Source organism: Pecten maximus, chromosome 3, assembly GCF_902652985.1.
Source record: "Pecten maximus chromosome 3, xPecMax1.1, whole genome shotgun sequence".
NCBI lineage: Eukaryota > Metazoa > Mollusca > Bivalvia > Pectinida > Pectinidae > Pecten > Pecten maximus.
Window position 1 is genome coordinate 35,655,903 of NC_047017.1, and position 19,923 is coordinate 35,675,825.

Here is a 19,923-nt window from a genome sequence, read left to right on the forward strand (position 1 = left end):
GTTTCCAAGGGTTACAGGCCTTCACTAGTAATACTAAGTATAGTTCCCGAGTCCCTACTTGGGTGCCTATGTAACAGAGAGCATGATCCATTTGATTTATTTCAATACCTCCGCCAGGGATCAAACCCAAGACCTCTGGAATATTACCAGTAGTTTTGTGCTCAACCGATGGAACATTACAGAGAAGATCTCTCTAGCCAAGTGGTATGTTACGGCTATAGTATTAACAAGGGTTACATATTGATGAAATATTATATTTGTGACGCTTCCAGAGTTCGGTGGGTGTCTGGCTGACTTAAGGATTGGAGAGTTTAGTCCATACTACCTCGTTTACATGAACGCCATCACTCTGGTGAAAATTGTGGAAAATGTCAACCTAGATGGCTGTACGCCCTACCATCTCCCTGCCATCACTTGTCGTGAAGACGTCGTTGAGTTTATCTATAATGGCACCGAGACCACTCACCTTGATGCTGACCTTCACCCTTACTCAGGTATGCCAATGTCACATTGTCAAAAAAAGCCTATTTATTGAACATAAAGTATTCATGGATTTCCAAAGTCTTCAAGGCTATAATACAAGCCATAATCTTTTTTTTTTCTTTTTTTTTCTTTAGTGGATTATTTAATTTGATCTTTAGTAGAGGAAATGTTTTATTTGTTTTTTTTGACGGAAATTGAATTTTATTTCAGACTACCTGTACAGAGTGGTGGCCAGTAATGATGCAGGCTGGGTGTCAAGTTCCTGGGGTTACGGCCAGACCAAAGAAGGAGGTCAGTAAATCAAAAGTCTAATGGATATCTTAACTTCGTAAAATACAACCATGATATACATCAAATAATTATTAATGTCATAGTGTAACCTGTCTAAACCAAATGTTGTATAATCCAGAGACCTGGGTATATACCCTAAGTCAAGGTCATTATTTCCATTAGTGGAAAATTTGGTTGTGTTGTGCCTTAATTTCTAGTTGGATTTCCATGAATGCAATTTTAGAGTGAGTAGATATTCTTATTCTGCTCTGAATGCTTCTTTTTTAGCATTTAAAGATTTTTGTTGATTGAATACAAAAAGAAACTCGATACCAGTTGTAACAATATGTGTAATTTTCCACTGAACATGTGTACAGTACAGTATTTGCAATAGATGTAAAACTCTAGTATATAAAAATAGATACTAATATTTCATCCTATGGTTAACTGAAGTAATGATTTTGATGTCTGTTGCAGCCCCAATCGGAGTTAAGCCCCCTTATGATGTAACAGTACTGTCTGGATACGTAATTACTGCTCGCTGGCGGAGCCCTCTCATTACCGCTGGTCTCCTCACCAAGTATATCCTGCTGGCATATGACAGAACCAACCCTACAGTACCCCCAGTAGAGGAAGAGTTTACCATTGACAGGATGTACGGTATGTTACTGATGACATTGACAGGATGTACAGTATGTAACTGACGACCTTGTACGCCCAGTACAGACAGTTTACCATTGACAGGATGTACGGTATGTTACTGATGACATTGACAGGATGTACGGTATGTAACTGACGACCTTGTACCCCAGTACAGACAGTTTACCATTGACAGGATGTACGGTATGTAACTGATGACATTGACAGGATGTACGGTATGTAACTGACGACCTTGTACCCCAGTACAGACAGTTTACCATTGACAGGATGTACGGTATGTAACTGACGACCTTGTACCCCAGTACAGACAGTTTACCATTGACAGGATGTACGGTATGTAACTGACGACCTTGTACCCCAGTACAGACAGTTTACCATTGACAAGATGTATGGTATGTAACTGACGACCTTGTACCCCCAGTACAGACAGTTTAACATTGACAGGATGTATGGTATGTAACTGATGACCTTGTACCCTAGTACAGACAGTTTACCATTGACAGGATGTACGGTATGTAACTAACGACCTTGTACCCCCAGTACAGACAGTTTACCATTGACAAGATGTATGGTATGTAACTAACGACCTTGTACCCCCAGTACAGACAGTTTACCATTGACAGGATGTACGGTATGTAACTAACGACCTTGTACCCCTAGTACAGACAGTTTACCATTGACAGGATGTACGGTATGTAACTGACGACCTTGTACCCCCAGTACAGACAGTTTACCATTGACAGGATGTACGGTATGTAACTGATGACCTTGTACCCCCAGTACAGACAGTCTACCATTGACAGGATGTACGGTATGTAACTGACGACCTTGTACCCCCAGTACAGACAGTTTACCATTGACAGGATGTACGGTATGTAACTAACGACCTTGTACCCCCAGTACAGACAGTTTACCATTGACAGGATGTACGGTAAGTAACTGACGACCTTGTACCCCAGTACAGACAGTTTACCATTGACAGGATGTATGATATGTAATTGACGACCTTGTACCCCCAGTACAGACAGTTTACCATTGACAGGATGTACGGTATGTAACTAACGACCTTGTACCCCTAGTACAGGCAGTTTACCATTGACAGGATGTATGGTATGTAATTGACGACCTTGTACCCCTAGTACAGACAGTTTACCATTCATAGGTTGTACGGTATGTAACTGATGAGGACCTGGATTTTACAGTTTGAAGCCTCGTCAATTTGTTATATTGCAACTTAAGATATTTTATTATCCCCTCGCGACGAAAGCCGGGGAGGGGATATAGCGTTCCGTTCGTACGTAAGTATGTACGTACGTACGTATATTCACTTTTTGTCAGCGCTCTTGCAACTTCATTTTTGAACGTATTCTGACCAAACTTCATACATGGGTCCAGCATGGTATTACCTCGAACGAGTTCGTGTTTCAGGGTGTCAAGGTCACAAGTCACCGTTACTATTTATAGAAAATTTGTCAGCACTCTTGCGACTTCATTTCTGAACGGATCCTGACTAAACTTCATATATGGGTCCAGCATGGGAATACTTCGAACGAGTTTGTGTTTTAGGGTGCCAAGGTCAAGGCCAATGTCACCGTTACTATTTATAGAAAATCTTTGTCAGCGCTGTAATGCGACTTAATTTTTTAACGAATCCTGACAAAACTTCATATATGGGTCAGGCATGGCAATACCTCAAACAAGTTCGTGTTTCAGGGCACCATGGTTAAGGTCAAGGTCACCGTTACTATTTATAGAAAATCTTTGTCAGCGTTGTTGCGACTTCATTTTTGAATTGATCCTGACCAAACTTCATATATTGGTCCAGCATGGCAATACCTCGAACACGTCACCGCTCTTGCAACTTCATTTTTAAACGGGTTCTGACCAAACTTCATATATGGGGAAATGCTTATATATGCATTTAGATACACACATAATTATAATAACTATCAGGAAATGAAGTTGCTAGTGTAATGCGTAACCAGATGCTGTTGAATGCATAACAATATATACCATATGTATCTGGCAATGAGCCCATGCCTGATAATAAGCCCATCCATGTCTATTGCAGTTCAGTGCAAATGACAACTGATGTTATTTCAATGTCCTGCAATAACCCCCCCCACCCCCCACCCCACCCCCCATTTTGCGTCAGAGTTCATGTGTTAGCATGCGAGGGGATTTGTATCGTTTGCGATGCCTTGTTTCATTTATTCAGAAATTAGATGCAGAGTTGATATAGTATGACTATGAACTGTTGTAGGTGAGATAACGACAGCTATCCCTAGCACTAACTACTCGGTGAGGGTGGCTGCCTGTACTGGAGGTGGCTGTAGTGAGAGTACCACCGGTGTCAATGTTACCACCAAAGAGGAAGGTACGTCCAGTAGCCACTGTATGGGGAAAGATTGAAACTATAATTGATCAGGTTATTGTAAACACCACTAGCTCTATCAGGATATGTGAGTCAGTTGAATATTGTTACAACATAACTTGAGAAGTGTTTTTTTCTGGAAGGTGTTGCTGCAAAACTGTTTTAGCATTATCAGAATACTCATGTAAAGATTCCTGTATTTTCCAGTTTCAACAAAAGTTTGAAGCATAATAAAAGATATTTTGCAGGAAATTAAGACTTTTGTTTTCTCAGTTGATCTATATTTTTGCAATCATATTTACATTATTTTGTATATATCCTATTGTCGACAATAGAACAAGTAGAAAAATTGAAACTTTATAGCATCGCAACTTTATAGCTAAATATACATTTTGTTTGTGATGTTCATACAGTAAATCTGTAAGTGAAGTAATGATTGTGTAAATGTTACAGCTCCAGAGGAGGTTCCAATACCCACTGCTGTTGCTGCAACAACCTTCCTCACCATCTACTGGGACATTCCGGGACGTCCCAATGGCGTCATCACGGGCTACTTCTTGTACCAAGACGGACGCCAGATCTACAGTGGTGGTCAACGAATGTTCAACATCACAAATCTACAGGTAAGAACAAAATAACGGCCAAGTTTAAATTGACTACAAAAGTATAGCTTACAAGAGATAGTCTTTAGTATACATTAAGAATATATTTATTTCAAGTAGGCCTAAGTAAGATTTTAAATGAAACTCACAAAGATGTAGATAGAAGTGTTTATAGTCAACAGTAAGTTTGAATTTTCTATCTTTATTTTAGATACTTTCCTTCATAATATTAATATTTTGAGAGAAGAAATGTCCGATACAAATTCAGATATTATGATAATGAATTATTATAGTATTGTCTCTAACAATTTAACCCTTCCCTCTGCCAGGTGTACACCTCCTACCGATTCTATGTTCGAGCCTGTACACAAGTAGGATGTACAGATGGACTGGCCACGCCCCTCAGTACAGCACAGCTCCCCCCTCAGTTTGTAAAGACCCCTGTCCTGGTGGCTTTAGGTAAGTTACTGTCCTCCTCAGTACAGCACAGCTCCCCCCTCAGTTTGTAAAGGTCCCTGTCCTGGTGGCTTTAGGTAAGTTATTGTCCTCCTCAGTACAGCACAGCTCCCTCCTCAGTTTGTAAAGGCCCCTGTCCTGGTGGCTTTAGGTAAGTTATAGCCCTCCTCAGTATCAGTTTACTCCTTCTATCTTCTATATCTTGCTATCACTGCCTATATAAAGAGATATCTCCTCATTGAATCACACAAACCTTAAACTAACAGAAGAACAACTGATGCAGGTACAACTCGTGTGGATGTGCGTTGGGAGAAGCCGGAGCAGATGAATGGTGTCTTACAGCGTTACTTGTTGTACCTCTCCACAGAGGTCAGCTTTATTGGCGAGGTCGTCTACAACACCTCCGACTTCTTCACCAACTACATCGTCCCAGATTTGACTGCTGGTACCACATACTTCATCACCCTCTCTGTGAGTAAACACTTAATTGTTGTTGTAAACACATTTTATTGTTTTCCTGTAGCAACTGACTATTTTGCAGGTAAGATCTATTTTTAAGAAAATCTGAAAGTGTGGCCCTTCTCCTATGTATAATATGATAATATGTGTACAAATGTTTTAGCTGATGAGGCCCTAAATATGTATATATGTTATATTTTCAGGCATGTACTATGGGAGGATGTACCCTGAGTCAGGCGAGCGAAGTCCTGACCGAGGAAAGTGCCCCTGAGGGGGTCCCTGACCCAGTCATAACCTCCCCCTCCCCAAAGGAAATAGTTGTCACATGGGATGTTCCCTCACTTCCAAATGGTAGGGCAGTAATGATACATTGACATATTCATTAATTGTGTAAATACTGAAGCAATGCCGCATAAAGAAATGCAAAATTCAATTTTGTTTTTTAAAACTTCTTCTAAAGATCCATGAAGCTGGAAATGATTAGAATTGGATTGTAGTTTGTTTGGATGTAATTATATTTCCTATTACATGTAATACATGTAGATTGCTTATTAATAAATTATTTTATCCTTGAGAAAAAAAAACAGGAAATGTTTCTTTTAGATGCCTTGATGCATGTTATATAAATGTATTATCAATTTAGATAAGGTGGCAATAAAAAATATACTTGATAATAAAATTTAACAAGTAGTTCATTATGATTCAATTTAGGCAATGGTGATTGGTTGTTTTCTAGGTCACATAATACGGTATGAGTTATACCATAATGAAGTGCTGGTCTACCAAGGGATGACAATGACTTACCAGGTGACAAACCTTCTGCCTTATAGTCTCCACACATTCAGGGTTAGGGCCTGTACCATCCAGGGCTGTGGCTCCAGCCTCATGGTGGATGGCCGTACACTGGAGGCCGCCCCACAGGGCTTCATTGTGATGTCGATGGAGGTGAATGGTCCACGTACAGTCAGGGTTAACTGGAATCCTCCAAGTGAGGAAAACGGAATTGTCTATTACAGTGTCATCTTTGACGGGTCTTTCTATGCTGCTCCAGGTAACTGGTATTGACTGTTAAGCTGGGGATTAATAGAATCTTTCCCCGCCTTGTGGGTGTGACAAAGAAATCTCAACCCGAAGGGGAATTCATGAACATCCAACCCGAGACTTGCCGAGGATTGGACATTCATGGATTTCCCCGAGGGTTGAGATTTCTTTGTCGCACTCACTAGGTAGGGAATGATTATTTTTCTCCCGACACTTCAAATAATTACATATCAAATCGGTGGTCAAGGCATGTTTGTAAACACATGCATATTGTCGGCTCATGAGTATCCTCATTGGAAGAAGTACCCATCACAACCCCAAAATATCATTACACAAGAAAACATAGGTCTAAAATCAATTCACAATATTTATTCAAACAGACACTGAAATAAGGTATCAGTGATACTATTCTGATGTGAACAGCAGGACATCTTGTCATTTCATAAAACTATGTCTCTTACGCATATTTAACATTAAATAACAACAGGGGAACTATTAGTGACGTCACTCAAAAAGTATTTCCGGTTCAGAATATTAGCGCGTGCAATCTGACATACCCTAGGGGTTGACAGAGAAATCTCTCATGTTTAAAACTGGAAATAAACCAGTGAACTGTGTAAGAAAATGATTTCAGATAAGCATGTAGACTAATAGAATATTATACCCCTTATTGCTGAGACCCGGATATCTAGACCCGAGAAGGAAGATTTTCAAGTTGACAAACAATGCTTTTCAAGTGTTTCCAGCTTAAGAATCTTACCCCAGGAGTTAAGATTCCCTTGTCTCTTGGAGTAAATTTTGATATTTCATTGCCTTGAAAAATGACAATTGATCCCGGTAATGGTAAAATGACCCCCCCCCCCCCCCATACTAGAGTCACTAAAACATGATTGTCAGACGAAGGGGTGGGGCCAAAATGGGTCAGATTGACTAAAACTTCAAAAATCTTCTTCTCTACTCTCAGATATGGTGGAGTCAAACATTCTTCATAGATGAAAGGGTCTTGTGGTGCTTTACCAAAATTGTGAATTTCATGCCCCTGGGGAGGGGGTAAACTTTAGTATAGTTTATATAGGGAAATCACATTTTTGACTATTATTTGTTGGATTTGTTTTGGAATTCATTTTAACCTGGATAACATTATCAGCATGGGATAACAGTTTGATGGTATGAATATATTGGCCCTGACTGAACCCCAAGGGGCTGAGGGGCGGGGCTAAAAAGGGTCAAATTGACTGAAATTTCAAAAATCTTCTTCTCTACTCTCATATTTGGTAGAATAAAAAAACTCTCCATAGATGGAAGGGTCTTATGGTGCTTTACTAAAACTGTGAATTTAATAACCCTTGGGTCTCACGTTTGCCCCTGGGGAGGGGGTAAACTTTAGTATAGTTTATATAGGGAAATCACATTTTTGACTATTATTTGTAGGATTTGTATTGGAACTCATTCTAACCTGGTCAACATTATCAGCATTGGATAACATTTTGATGGTATGCATATGTTGGCCCTGACTGACCCCCAGGTGCTGATGGGCGGGGCTAAAAAGGGTCAAATTGACTGAAATTTCAAAAATCTTCTTCTCTACTCTCATATTTGGTAGAATCAAAAACTCTCCATAGATGGAAGGGTCTTATGGTGCTTTACCAAAATTGTGAATTTCATGACCCTGGGGTCTCACATTTGCCCCTGGGGAGGGGGTAAACTTTAGTATAGTTTATATAGGGAAATCACATTTTTGACTATTATTTGTTGGATTTGTTTTGGAATTCATTTTAACCTGGATAACATTATCAGCATGGGATAACAGTTTGATGGTATGAATATATTGGCCCTGACTGAATCCCAGGAGCTGAGGGGCGGGGCTAAAAAGGGTCAAATTGACTGAAATTTCCAAAAATCTTCTTCTCTACTCTCATATTTGGTAGAATCAAAAACTCTCCATAGATGGAAGGATCTTATGGTGCCATACCAAAATTGTGAATTTCATGACCCTGGGGTCTCATGTTTGCCCCTGGGGAGGGGGTAAACTTTACTATAGTTTATATAGGGAAATCACATTTTTGACTATTATTTGTTGGATTTGTATTGGAACTCATTCTAACCTGGTCAACATTATCAGCATGGGATAATAGTTTGATGGAATGCACATGTTGGCCCTGACTGAACCCCAGGGGCTGAGTGGCGGGGCTAAAAAGGGTCAAATTGACTGAAATTTCAAAAATCTTCTTCTCAATACCTATATAAGATAGAATCAAATACTTTTCATAGAAGGAAGGGTTTCATGGTGTTTTACTTAAATTGTGAATTTCATGACCCTTGGGGTCTCACGTTTGCCCCTGGGGAGGGGGTAAACTTAACTATAGTTTATATAGGGAAATCACATTTTTGACTATTATTTGTAGGATTTGTATTGGAACTCATTCTAACCTGGTCAACATTATCAGCATGGGATAACAGTTTGATGGTATGCATATGTTGGCCCTGACTGACCCCCAGGGGCTGATGGGCGGGGCTAAAAAGGGTCAAATTGACTGAAATTTCAAAAATCTTCTTCTCTACTCTCATATTTGGTAGAATAAAAAACTCTCCATAGATGGAAGGGTCTTATGGTGCTTTACTAAAACTGTGAATTTAATAACCCTTGGGTCTCACGTTTGCCCCTGGGGAGGGGGTAAACTTTAGTATAGTTTATATAGGGAAATCACATTTTTGACTATTATTTATAGGATTTGTATTGGAACTCATTCTAACCTGGTCAACATTATCAGCATTGGATAACATTTTGATGGTATGCATATGTTGGCCCTGACTGACCCCCAGGTGCTGATGGGCGGGGCTAAAAAGGGTCAAATCAATTGAAATTTCATAAATCTTCTTCTCTACTCTCATATTTGGTAGAATCAAAAACTCTCCATAGATGGAAGGGTCTTATGGTGTTTTACTTAAATGTAAATTTCATGACCCTGGGGTCTCACGTTTGCCCCTGGGGAGAGGGTACCCAAACAGAAATGGCAAGCTTGCGATTCACTATTATTGCAAGCTTGCCGCAAGCTTAATCTGCAAGCTAGGAATTGGAACCTTGCAGCAAGCTAGTATTTGAAACCTCGCGGCAAGCTTGCGGCGAGCTAGTTTCTGCAAGCTTGCGGCGAGCTAGTTTCTGCAAGCTTGCGGCGAGCTAGTTTCTGCAAGCTTGCGGTAAGCCACTTTATGCAAGCTAAATAGTCTAGCTCTGAGGTAAAAATAAATTTAATTATAAACTTTGCTATAGTTTATATAGGGAATTCATATTTTTGACAATCATTTGTTTTATTTCTATTGGAATTCATTCTAACTTTCTTAAAATTATCAGCATTGGATGACAGCTTAATGATATGCACATATTGGCCCTGACTGACCCCAAGGACTGATGGGTAGGGCCAAAAAGGGTCAATTAAATTAACTGAAATATTTCAAATCTCAGGTGACTGTTAAGGCCCTTTGGGCCTCTTGTTATCAGTAATTTTGGTAACTTATTTTCACAAAACCTTTATCAGTATACATCAATAATTCTATAAATTTTAACAACAACAAAATTGGTCTGGATAACTGATTTTGATGAGTCATTTATGCCTGGAAGGGGGGGGGGGGGGGTGTCACTTTACCATGGCCATGGTAAAGTGCCCCCCCCCCCCCCCCCCCCCTCGTCCCACACACACCTACAAAGTTAACAATATTTTATTTGTTTACTTCCATTCATTAAAATATACATAAATAAAGTCAAAAAAATTAGTCTCGGGGTAGGTGATTTTTTATGTAAGTTATGTGGAGAGGTTGGGAGAGGGGAATCATTTTTACCATGATTATAGTGATAATATATTTTTGTGGATTTATTTTTTTTCACTTAATATTTTTTCAATAAACCTCAATTCATTAATCTATACATTTAAAAAACATTGAATTGAATCGTGATCAGTGAATTCAATGTGAGTCATGTAATGAGGGGGAAGAGAGGGGAGGGGGGGGGGTCACTTTACCATGAGGGGGGTCATTTTACCATAATGGTATTTTGACCCCGGGGTCATTTCACCATGATTCAAAATACCATGCTGCACCTGTAGTCACAAGTTCTTACAACTTCGTTAAGCCATCTCCTAACTTACATACATTTTATTGTACATCATAGAGGATATAGTTTTCAGTTTGTATGTTCATCTTTTGTCAGCACTGCAGTGTCTTCATTTTAAACCGGATTCCAATTTAACTTCCTACATTGGTCAAATATGAGAATACCTCAAACAAATTAATGTTTCAGACTGCCAAGGTCAAGGACAAGGTCACTGTTACTTTATAGAATATCTTTGTCACCACTTTAGCGACTCCATTTTTAAAAGGATATTGATCATAATTCATATAATGGTCAAGTGTAACAATAAATGATGTGACATCAGGGCTTATTGATTGAAGATAATTCAGTGGGTACACGCGAGGGGATTTTTATCATTTATGATGCCTTATTAATTTTTTTCCCTCTCATCCTTTTAGTCTTTGTATCTTCTGCATGTTAAAATTGATATTACATGAACAACATCTTGTCCTTCGATTTGTCAACTATTTGTGTCAACTATCCTGACAAGTCCTGTTCATATAATAAGTGTCCTTACTTTCCCTATCATTTGTAAGTAGCAGAATTATATTAATTTGCACTTTTGGAAATTAAAAGAAAATGATATAGCCAACACCACACTTTAACAATAAGTGACAAGTCATACATTTTTTGTAGTCAGAAATGACACGAGGTACAAGATTACAGTGAGAACCATTTTTATTACAGAGACATGGGACTACACAGTGATACAGGATGCCAAGAGTCTGTTTTATGGCACCAATCACTCCCAGTGGATCTCCATCACCGGTCTCATTCCCATGTCATCATATGATATTCAGGTCAATGCTTCCAACACTGGGGGCTACATCCTCTCCAACATCCGCAGAGCAGACCTACCCCAGGGCTGTAAGTATTACAAAGACCTACCCCAGGGCTGTAAGTATAATGTAGACCTACCCTAGGGCAGTAAGTATTACACCGACCTACCCCAGGGCTGTAAGTATTACACCGACCTACCCCAGGGCTGTAAGTAAAACGTAGACCTACCCCAGGGCTGTAAGTATAATGTAGACCTACCCTAGGGCAGTAAGTATTACACCGACCTACCCCAGGGCTGTAAGTAAAACGTAGACCTACCCCAGGGCTGTAAGTATTATATAGACCTACACTAGGGCAGTAAGTATTACACCGACCTACCCCAGGGCTGTAAGTATTACACCGACCTACCCCAGGGCTGTAAGTATTATACAGACCTACCCCAGGGCTGTAAGTATTATACAGACCTACCCCAGGGCTGTAAGTATTATACAGACCTACCCCAGGGCTGTAAATATTACACCGACCTACCCAAGGGCTGTAAGTATTATACAGACCTACCCCAGGGCTGTAAGTATTATACAGACCTACCCCAGGCGTGTAAATATTACATAGACCTACCCCAGGGCTGTAAGTATAATGTAGACCTACCCCAGGGCTGTTAGTATTATACAGACCTACCCCAGGGCTGTAGGTATAACGTAGACCTACCCCAGGGGTGTAAATATTACATAGACCTACCCCAGGGCTATAAGTATTACACCGACCTACCCCAGGACTGTAAGTATTACACCGACCTACCCCAGGGCTGTAAGTATTATACAGACCTACCCCAGGGCTGTAAGTATTATACAGACCTACCCCAGGGCTGTAAGTATTACACCGACCTACCCCAGGGCTGTAAGTATAACGTAGACCTACCCAAGGGCTGTAAGTATAACGTAGACCTACCCCAGGGCTGTAAATATTACATAGACCTACCACAGGGCTGTAAATATTACATAGACCTACCCCAGGGCTGTAAGTAGTATACAGACCTACCCCAGGGCTGTAAGTATTACACCGACCTACCCCAGGGCTGTAAGTATAACTTAGACCTACCCAAGGGCTGTAAGTATAACGTAGACCTACCCCAGGGCTGTAAATATTACATAGACCTACCCCAGGGCTGTAAATATTACATAGACCTACCCCAGGGCTGTAAGTATTACATGGATCTACCCTAGGGGCTGTAAGTATTAGATAGACCTACCCTAGGGCTGTAAGTATTACATAGACCTACCCCAGGGCTGTAAGTTTTACATAGACCTACCACAGGGCTGTATGTATAATGTAGACCTACCCCAGGGCTTTAAGTATTATACAGACCTACCCTAGGGGCTATAGATATTATACAGACCTACCTTAGGGGCTATAGATATTATACAGACCTACCCCAGGGCTGTAAGTGTTACATAGACCTACCACAGGGCTGTAAGTATAATGTAGACCTACCCCAGGGCTGTAAGTATTACATAGACCTACCCCAGGGCTGTAAGTATAAAGTAGACCTACCCCAGGGCTATAAGTATTATACAGACCTACCCTAGGGGCTATAGGTATTATACAGACCTACCTTAGGGGCTGTAAGTTTTACATAGTCCTACCCTAGGGGCAGTAAGTATTACATAGACCTACTCCAGGACTGTAAGTATTATACAGACCTACCCTAGGGGCTATAGGTATTATACAGACCTACCTTAGGGGCTGTAAGTTTTACATAGTCCTACCCTTGGGGCAGTAAGTATTACATAGACCTACTCCAGGGCTGTAAATATTACATTGTCCTACCCAAGGGTTGTAAGTATTACATAGACCTACCCTAGGGCTGTAAATATTACATAGACCTACCCCAGGGCTGTAAGTATTACATAGACCTACCCTAGGGCTGTAAATATTACATAGACCTACCCTAGGGCTGTAAATATTACATAGACCTACCCCAGGGCTGTAAGTATTACATAGACCTACCCCAGGGCTGTAAGTATTACATAGTCCTACCCTAGGGGCAGTAAGTATTACATAATCCTACCTTAGGGGCTGTACTTTAATATTACATAGACCTTGTACCCTAGGGCTGTAAGTATTATACAGACCTAAAGATTGCACCTGAGTGTAATTTCTGCATGATTCATGTTACAGCCCCTGATGGTGTAAAGCCGCCCCGCTTGGTATCGGAGTCCGCATCCTCCATTACAGCTATGTGGGAGCCTGTCGGACGCGAGAATGCCCAGGAATCGCCTCAGTTTGTCCTACAGTTCCGAGATCTGAACAATGACACTATGGTGGAGGAGTATGTACTTCATATACTTACGTCCTTCTCCTGGATGTTGACATCTATTAATGACATTATAACAGTGGACAGTCACTCCTGCCTTCTACATATTTTCCACCTTTTTCCCAAATAGCAAATGAAGTTATTACAGTTATAATTGTTCCTTGAAGTGTTATTTTAATCAGAATTTGTAATTCCCCAACTCTTTAAATAATAAGCATGATGATGAAACTGAGACAGAATTATTTATGATGTTTCAGTGTATTTGGTCCTACCACATCCTTCATCTACACCACGAAGGACCTGGTGCCGTATACAGTGTACGAGTTTCGCATGAAGGCCTTCAATAGTTATGGCTACACCTTGTCAAATTGGCTCTCTTATCGTACACAACAGGACAGTAAGTAAATACAATATGGTTCATACAATATTAAAGGTTAAATGAAGACCCCAGGACAGGGTAAATTTGTTTTAAACTTCAAACAACTTCTTTTTAAGAACCACAGGTTCAGGAGTCCTGTTTTTAATTTAAATTTGTAATTTTTGTTTTGATATTACCTGTAACGATATAGTAAGATTTTGTCATAACCTTATTTTTTCTGACTTTATTGATAGGCGTTTTGTTATAATTAACAACTCATTAATGACTCATTCTCTTCAATAGAACCTGGCGACTTTGACCCACCATTAATCGCAGCTGTAGGGGCTCGATATATTGATATGACATGGCAACATCCTCTGGAGGCTAATGGCATCATCAAAGAATACAAGATTTACCAAAACAGTGTGTTCAGACTCTCAGTAAGTACAGGTGTACCAAAACAGTGTGTTCAGACTCTCAGTAAGTACAGGTGTACCAAAACAGTGTGTTCAGACTCTCAGTAAGTACAGGTGTACCAAAACAGTGTGTTCAGACTCTCAGTAAGTACAGATGTACCAAAACATTGTGTTCAGACTCTCAGTAAGTACAGGTGTACCAAAACAGTGTGTTCAGACTCCCAGTAAGTACAGGTGTACCAAAACAGTGTGATCAGACTCTCAGTAAGTACAGGGGTACCAAAACAGTGTGTTCAGACTCTCAGTAAGTACAGGCGTACCAAAACAGTGTGTTCAGACTCCCAGTAACAGTGTGTTCAGACTCTCAGTAACTACAGGCATACCAAAACAGTGTGTTCAGACTCTCAGTAAGTACAGGCGTACCAAAACAGTGTGTTCAGACTCTCAGTAAGTACAGGCGTACCAAAACAGTGTGTTCAGACTCCCAGTAACAGTGTGTTCAGACTCTCAGTAACTACAGGCATACCAAAACAGTGTGTTCAGACTCTCAGTAAGTACAGGCGTACCAAAACAGTGTGTTCAGACTCTCAGTAAGTACAGGCGTACCAAAACAGTGTGTTCAGACTCTCAGTAAGTACAGGTGTACCAAAACAGTGTGTTCAGACTCTCAGTAAGTACAGGTGTACCAAAACAGTGTGTTCAGACTCTCAGTAAGTACAAGTATACCAAACGGTGTGTTCAGACTCTCAGTAACAGTGTGTTCAGGCTCTCAGTAAGTACAGGTGTACCAAAACAGTGTGTTCAGACTCTCAGTAAGTACAGGTGTACCAAAACAGTGTGTTCATGCAGATATCTCTTTATAAATTTAGATCAAAACAGTATATGAAGATCTTTCTTGATGGAACAGACATTGAAGATTATTAATGTATGGTTCCTAAAGTGTTTACTCTGTCATACACAGGTGTTAGGAAATGACACTAGTTACCGTGCCATTGACCTAGAACCCTTCATCCTGTACAACTTTGCTCTGGAGGCATGTACTGAGGGTGGCTGTTCCCGTAGTAACGATTCCAGCACCGTACGTACATTGGAGGATGGTAAGTTATAAGCTGGCGTATATCACAACACTGAAAAAAGAACCACAATAAAAACTGATATTAATACCTTTTCTTTGACATATTTCAAGTATATCAACTTTAAAATCTGTATGGTTGTAGTTCTAGTTTAGATATAATGCTATCCATACTTGATTGATACATATAGACAGTCATCCTCTCTTTGCTTTTTTCCCAGGATCATTATAAGTTTCAGTAGTTCATTAAATACAGGCTCTCCTATAATTGACTACATCCTTTCAGTACCGGACGGTTTGGATCCACCCACACTGATATCCTTGACACCAACTTCTATAGAGATAAAATGGACAGCTCCTCTGTATCCTAACGGCCTTGTGAGCGCCTACGAATTGGACAGACAGGCCAACGGGTCAGAGAACATCTATTCCATCAGGACAGTCCTGCCCACATCAGCTATGATGTATATTGATGATGCTGCAGAGCTGTCGCCTTTCACCACATATTATTACCGGGTGAAGGCTGTTAATGGTGCAGGGTCTTCTGCTAGTGACTGGTCAGCAGTCACCACCATGTCCTCAAGTATGTATGACCTTGACCTTTGGTACTGTTATATAAAAAGCATTACATGTACTTATTTCCGAAACATTTTTTCTTTTTAAATATTTCTGCTATTAGCAAGTGTATTTGAAACTTTTATATTAAATAATTTGTGGTTTAGTCTTGCTTTTCTTACTTAATAAGTTATTTGATTATTGATGCATAAAATTCATTGGTATCTACATTCATTAGTTTTTAACTTTCTTCAGGACCAACTGGTATGTTACCCCCAAATGTCCAGATCCTGGGGCCTCGTGCAATGCGTATCACCTGGCAAGCCCCACAAAAGGCCAATGGTCTCCTTGAGATGTATGTGGTGCGACTGCCGGACCCTCGACAAGAGATCAGAAACACCAGTGTGATGTCACTCAATATTACCGAACTTCTACCCTTCAGTACCTTCTCTGTCACTGTTACTGCATGTACTGGTGAGATAATAATAATTATTATTTTAACAAATATGATGACATCATGGTCGTATAACATCCATTGGTATCGCTGAAAATGTAATAATGCAGCCTGGCTGGGTTTTATGTTACTTTATCAGAAAGAAGTGTTCTTGGATCGTAAAAACATTAACAAAAAGATGACATTTATTAATTTAACATGCATCTTTATTATACAGTTGTGTTTAATTCAGGTTTTACTTTGTAATGTCACTCTAAATTCTTGGTCAGTGATAATGTTGACATCACACAAGTCTCAGCCAATAATTGTATCCTGTAAGCATCTGTATCCTCTGACACTTTACAGATGGGGGTTGTACTGAGAGCCCTGCTGTCAGTGTGAGGACTGACCCGACTATCCCTGAGGGTCAGGATCCGCCCATCCCTCACCCTGTATCACAGAATCTGATAGCTATAGCCTGGCAGGGCCCAAGTCTATCCAACGGGCCCAACATCAGGTTTGAACTGTCACGTATGAAGATTCTTCAACCTCTTATTAGTAAGTATTCTTCAAATATCTGCAGAATGATATATTTTACATTTTCCAAAACATTTATACCTCAAAGGTATATGGCTGATACTTGATGGTTTTCTGTTGAATAATAGCGATAAAAAGATTGGTGTGAAATTTTACAGGTAAATTACTTGTAATTATACCCCCGCAACAAAGTTTGGTGTGAAATTTTACAGGTAAATTACTTGTAATTATACCCCCGCAACAAAGTTAGGGGGATACTGGAATCAGGTTATTAGTCCGTCCGTCCAGACAACTCCTCCTAAACCGATAGGCCAATTCCAATGAAACTTCACATACATATTAATGATCATGTGTAGATGTGCATGCCACTTTCTTTTCCTCATAATTATGGTTGCTATGGCAACTGGTCACTATATTACTGGGTTATCTTAGTTAGCCTCTAATTAAGAGCTCCAATTCACCATTGACTTGTGCATATTGCGGGGGTATTGGTCAGCCATCCTAGCGACAGTTTTAGTTCATTTAAGGCCTCAGTGTTCATCAATTAATATTTATTTATATGTAGGATCATTATAAAATTGTTATATAAACATCAATGAAAGTTGCTTTTTGTGTAAACAATGTATACTGACATATAAAATTGTATTTGTGGAGTAGTGTGTTTGTATACTGACCTATAAAATTGTATTTTCAGCCGACCCTGTGGGATTAAATTTGTGGAGTAGTGTGTTTGTTGGGACAGTGACCTACTTTGAGGATAGAGGTCTGCCATTGTTTACCACATTCAAATACAGAGTGACGGTGTACAATGATGTTGGACAGCTCACTAGTGATGGTTCAAGGGAGGTAACTACGTATGGTGGATTCCCCAGGAAGGCAGCAAACGTGACTGTGGTACCATTGGATCATGTGACTCTGCAGGTTGACTGGGAGACCCCTAGTATGTATACAGTACGGGCAGATGTAGATGGCTTCAGATCAATATTATTTAAACAGAATCAAAATGGTCACATGACTCTAGTTTATAGACACAAAAAACTAGCAGATTAGAACCATTGTTAATCTGTTTCCACAATAGGACTAGTTCTGTCACCAGAATGGTTTATATCTTGTTATTTTATCTTGTATGTCTTAACACTAGCTACAAATTGTAGTCTTAAAATTCTTACAAAATCTTTTGAAGTAATCGCTTCATTCTTGAAGGTGCTGTTGTCTTAAGTGGCCACTGGATACAATTTCGGGGCCTATCATCCTCTTGGCTTATTAACTGTACACTATTCTGAACTTCCCATTTTGGTAGTTATGATATATGAAGAAAAAAAATCTTTCTGGAGAATCAATTTTACGATTTGAAAGATTCTATATTAAGTTGTTACTAATCTGTCAACAGATGTGGTAGATCTACAGGGGTCTGTAACATTGTTCTCCCTGGTGGCTGTCAGTAAGATGAGGACAATCAAACAGGATTATACTCCTGACACCCAGGGAATACAGCTCCAGAACCTCACACCCAACACTGAATACTCCATCACTCTCACCATCACGATCCATGGTGACGCCCAGATCACCAGTTTACCTGTGGTGGCACAGACTCTAGATGGAGGTAAGTACCATAATCACAGGCTTTAGGTGGAAGTAGAAAGATCCAATTAGTGGTGACACAGGATGTAGGTGTAGGTAGGTAACACAGGCTTTAGATGGAAGTAGAAAGATCTATCAGTAGTGACACAGGATTTAGGTGGAGGTAGGTAACACAGGCTTTGGATGGAGGTAAGTAACACAGGCTTTAGATGGAGGTAAGTAACACAGGCTTTAGATGGAGGTAACGTGAACCACTCATTAGTAACACATACTCTAGTTGGAGGTAAGTAGCACAGGCATTTGATGGAGGTAGGTAACACAAGCTTTATGTGGAGGTAACACGACCCACTCATAAGTGACACAGACTTTAGATGGAGGTAATGAAGCACAGACATTTGATGAAGGTAAGAAACCCAGGCTTTAGTTGATGGTAACACAAACCCGCTCAGTACATTGACAATCATTGCAATTTTTCCTGGAACTGGAACATTGGTGTGGAGCAGATATATTGTACTTTGTATAATGTACTTTTAGCTCCTGAGGGCCTTGCCAAACCAATCCTGAGTGTTGTTAATGATACAGCCTTGAGAGTAGCCTGGACCAACCCTGTCAAACCTAATGGAGAGATTACTGGCTTCAACATTATCATCAACAATAACAAAATACCGACTGGCATGGTGACGGCAGGGTCAAAGGTCATCACTCAGCTACTACCCTACACTATATACACTGTCAAGGTATGCAGACTCAGATGTACATGTACCTGTAGAAATATGGTAAAATATAATAAAGAAATATAAGGAAATGGGTTAAAATCTATTATGCAATGTACCAAAGGGGAACGGAGGCACAGAAGTGTAGTCTGACAGTGTAGGAGGGGAAGTAATACATAGACAGGAGAGTTGATGTAAGTGAATATTATAAGGGTTCAAATATACCAGAAAGATAAGGTAAAGGGGAGGGGGCAGTGCCAGGGTAAACCCTCTTATAAAAATCACAATACCTGGTAATAGACTGTAGTGATGATGTTATAGAGTTGATATACACAAAATACTGTACTCCAGTTTTGTCCGGTTTTGTTTTCATGATCATGTAAATACTGTTATTTATGTGTGTTGGTGTTTAGGTGGAGGTGTGTACAGTATTTGATTGTACAACCAGTGAATCTCAACTGATCACAACGGCCGAGACTCTTCCTCAGGAGTTCATCCCTCCTACCGTCACAGCCCTCAGCTCTGTCTCGGTCCAGGTAGATTGGACACCTCCTCAGCGCACAAATGGAATCATTTTAAGATATGACCTATTCCGCAGCACTATCAAGCAGTGTTCAGAAATGTAAGCATTCCAGTTTTATCAATTCATTGTGTCCATCTGACAGACTCCTATAGGAGTCCAGCAGTAGACAT

The 19,923-nt window shown here is 40.1% G+C and overlaps 1 protein-coding gene across 1 annotated transcript in view; it reads left to right on the top strand.

Annotated features, from left to right (window-relative positions):
* The window catches only part of LOC117322734 (usherin-like), an 82,544-nt gene that overhangs the window by 40,757 nt on the left and 21,864 nt on the right, over nucleotides 1–19,923 (top strand). The window contains exons 28-48 of the mRNA XM_033877673.1: nucleotides 273–494; nucleotides 694–774; nucleotides 1,231–1,413; nucleotides 3,677–3,790; nucleotides 4,241–4,410; nucleotides 4,719–4,848; nucleotides 5,129–5,316; nucleotides 5,508–5,655; nucleotides 6,041–6,355; nucleotides 11,159–11,338; nucleotides 13,430–13,580; nucleotides 13,823–13,962; nucleotides 14,227–14,363; nucleotides 15,301–15,436; nucleotides 15,698–15,994; nucleotides 16,222–16,440; nucleotides 16,766–16,957; nucleotides 17,631–17,876; nucleotides 18,327–18,539; nucleotides 19,052–19,254; nucleotides 19,644–19,852. Coding sequence (XP_033733564.1) covers nucleotides 273–494; nucleotides 694–774; nucleotides 1,231–1,413; nucleotides 3,677–3,790; nucleotides 4,241–4,410; nucleotides 4,719–4,848; nucleotides 5,129–5,316; nucleotides 5,508–5,655; nucleotides 6,041–6,355; nucleotides 11,159–11,338; nucleotides 13,430–13,580; nucleotides 13,823–13,962; nucleotides 14,227–14,363; nucleotides 15,301–15,436; nucleotides 15,698–15,994; nucleotides 16,222–16,440; nucleotides 16,766–16,957; nucleotides 17,631–17,876; nucleotides 18,327–18,539; nucleotides 19,052–19,254; nucleotides 19,644–19,852 — 3,874 coding nt within the window. The remainder of the gene's footprint in view (nucleotides 1–272; nucleotides 495–693; nucleotides 775–1,230; nucleotides 1,414–3,676; nucleotides 3,791–4,240; nucleotides 4,411–4,718; nucleotides 4,849–5,128; nucleotides 5,317–5,507; nucleotides 5,656–6,040; nucleotides 6,356–11,158; nucleotides 11,339–13,429; nucleotides 13,581–13,822; nucleotides 13,963–14,226; nucleotides 14,364–15,300; nucleotides 15,437–15,697; nucleotides 15,995–16,221; nucleotides 16,441–16,765; nucleotides 16,958–17,630; nucleotides 17,877–18,326; nucleotides 18,540–19,051; nucleotides 19,255–19,643; nucleotides 19,853–19,923) is intronic.